Genomic DNA, 2,086 nt, shown 5'->3' on the forward strand with positions numbered 1-2,086 from the left:
CAGTTTAGAACCATATCTGTTTACTTTAACATATAGGCTACATTACGCTTATATACGTTTCATATATTCACACATGCACACATACAAACACACAAAACACCTAATGACTGTCTATACACTATACACAGTAGGCTATGTTAACTTTTTTAAACTAGTAGGCTAAATTACATGATAAATCATCAACTCACACCTCTTTCACAAAACACCTGCAACGAATTTCTAATCCAAGTAATTAACGAATCATGAGGGACCTGACAGGCTATATAAGGTCCAGGCACACCTCTGATTTAAATCTCAACAACGAAAAACATAGTCAGTGACCACATCAAACAAATTGACTCTGAAAAATCCATTGACAATGAAACCCGCAGTAGCGTGTGCCTTAGGGCAGTGGCAACGACTTCTGACCAACAACAGGAATCAGGAGAGACGCCGATCCCAGCGCTGGAAAGCTCAAATGCGCAAAGCCATCCTGCTTCATCTTGAGGTATTTATGAGTGTTTGTTTAAAATTGTTTTAAATAGTTGTAAAATAGCTGGCTTTTTTCATTGGAATACAAAAATTGATTAATTTGTTATGACAGAATATGTATGTGCAGTTTAGTTTGCTGGATAAAGGTATTGACCTCTGTACATTTTATTCTTCCTGCAGGTTCAACACCCACACTCATACAGAAGTTTGAACAGCAGTGTCCCGGTGCTGGAGCTGTACTTCGGAGATGGGTGCCTGCTGAAGGACTTCAGGATGAGCCGAGACTCCCTGGAGGCCTTGATGCGGTGTCTGGGGCCTGAGAGGAGACAGGCCTGGGAACACCACATGACTGTATTGACAACTGTATACTGGCTGGCACACGGTTTGTCATACAGTGTGGTGTCCCGGGCCTTTCAGGTACCCCTCTCCACAGTCCACAGACTGGTCCACCAGGGAGTGGAGGACATCGCTGCTCTCAGGCAGTCTGTGATCAGGCTGCCTGCTGGTCCAGAGCTGGAGGAGGTCGGGCAGGGCTTCCAGCAGTTGGCCAATAGCCCGGCATTTAGTTCATGTGTGGGTGCCATTGATGGGTGCCACATTAGAATAAAGACCCCACCCGGACCCAGTGGCCAGGACTACATTAATCGGAAGCTCTTTCCTTCCATACAGCTGCAGGCTGTATGCGATGGGAAGGGTAAATTCCTACAAACATTCGTAGGATTTCCGGGCTCAGTGCACGACACCCGTGTCCTAAAAACCAGTACCTTATATAAAGAGGCTCTGTACCCTCCACCAGGGTACTTCATTGTGGGAGATGGTGGCTATCCGTGCATTGTACACCCCATAACGGTCGTAACCCCGTATCGGGAGCCACTACAGGGGAGGGTACAGAGCCACTTCAACGGCTGCCATGCCAAAGCGCGCAGCATCATTGAGCGCGCTTTTGGGATACTGAAGGGGCGATGGAGGTGCCTCCTGTCGAAGGCCTTGGAGGTGAACCACACCTTTGTCCCTGCTGTGGTCACTGCCTGCTGTGTACTGCACAATCTCAGCATTACTGCAGACATGACTCAACTGTTGGAGGAGGAGGAGGAGGAGGTAGTAGAGAGGTCTCCACCTCGTCCTGTGAGGGGGGAGCGAGGTGGACAGGGCCGGCGAGACAGACTGGCAGACCAAATCTCGGCTCCTGACCACAACCCGGTCCAGCTGAACGACCACGATTATTGTTGAGAGGATTTTTATTTATGGCCAGTTTTTTTGTTACCCGTTTATTGTCTTCACAGATGAAAAATGCATTTACTGGCCAGATGCATTCCTCTGTTCTTTTGTTTGTCCATTTATATGCCTTATTTCCAATTTCACCTTGCTCAAGTTTATTTAGAGCAAAGGACTTTACAGACCCATGTCTTTATTACAAATTGTATGTGAAATAGGCCATCACACAATCTCTTCAGAAAGTGTTACGTTTAGTGTTGAAATTGAGTCATCTTCAGTGATAAAATATTGTTATGCTTTGACTGAACTTGAAAAGAAAGAAGCGACATGTGTTAGTAATTTTACTTATGTAGGGTTTGAGCTACATGAAGTAACTTGCCTCAATATTAATGTATATATT

At 45.7% G+C, this 2,086-nt stretch overlaps 1 protein-coding gene across 1 annotated transcript; it reads left to right on the forward strand.

The window, feature by feature from the left end:
• Positions 1–358: 358 nt before the first annotated feature.
• LOC117471042 (protein ALP1-like) lies at positions 359–1,701 on the forward strand. Its single transcript, XM_034115823.1, has 2 exons — positions 359–487; positions 652–1,701. The coding sequence occupies exons 1-2, from the start codon at positions 359–361 to the stop codon at positions 1,699–1,701; spliced, it is 1,179 nt and encodes a 392-aa protein (XP_033971714.1).
• The last annotated feature ends 385 nt before the right edge of the window (positions 1,702–2,086 follow it).

This window comes from Trematomus bernacchii, unplaced genomic scaffold, assembly GCF_902827165.1.
Source record: "Trematomus bernacchii unplaced genomic scaffold, fTreBer1.1, whole genome shotgun sequence".
In the NCBI taxonomy this organism is placed as follows: domain Eukaryota; kingdom Metazoa; phylum Chordata; class Actinopteri; order Perciformes; family Nototheniidae; genus Trematomus; species Trematomus bernacchii.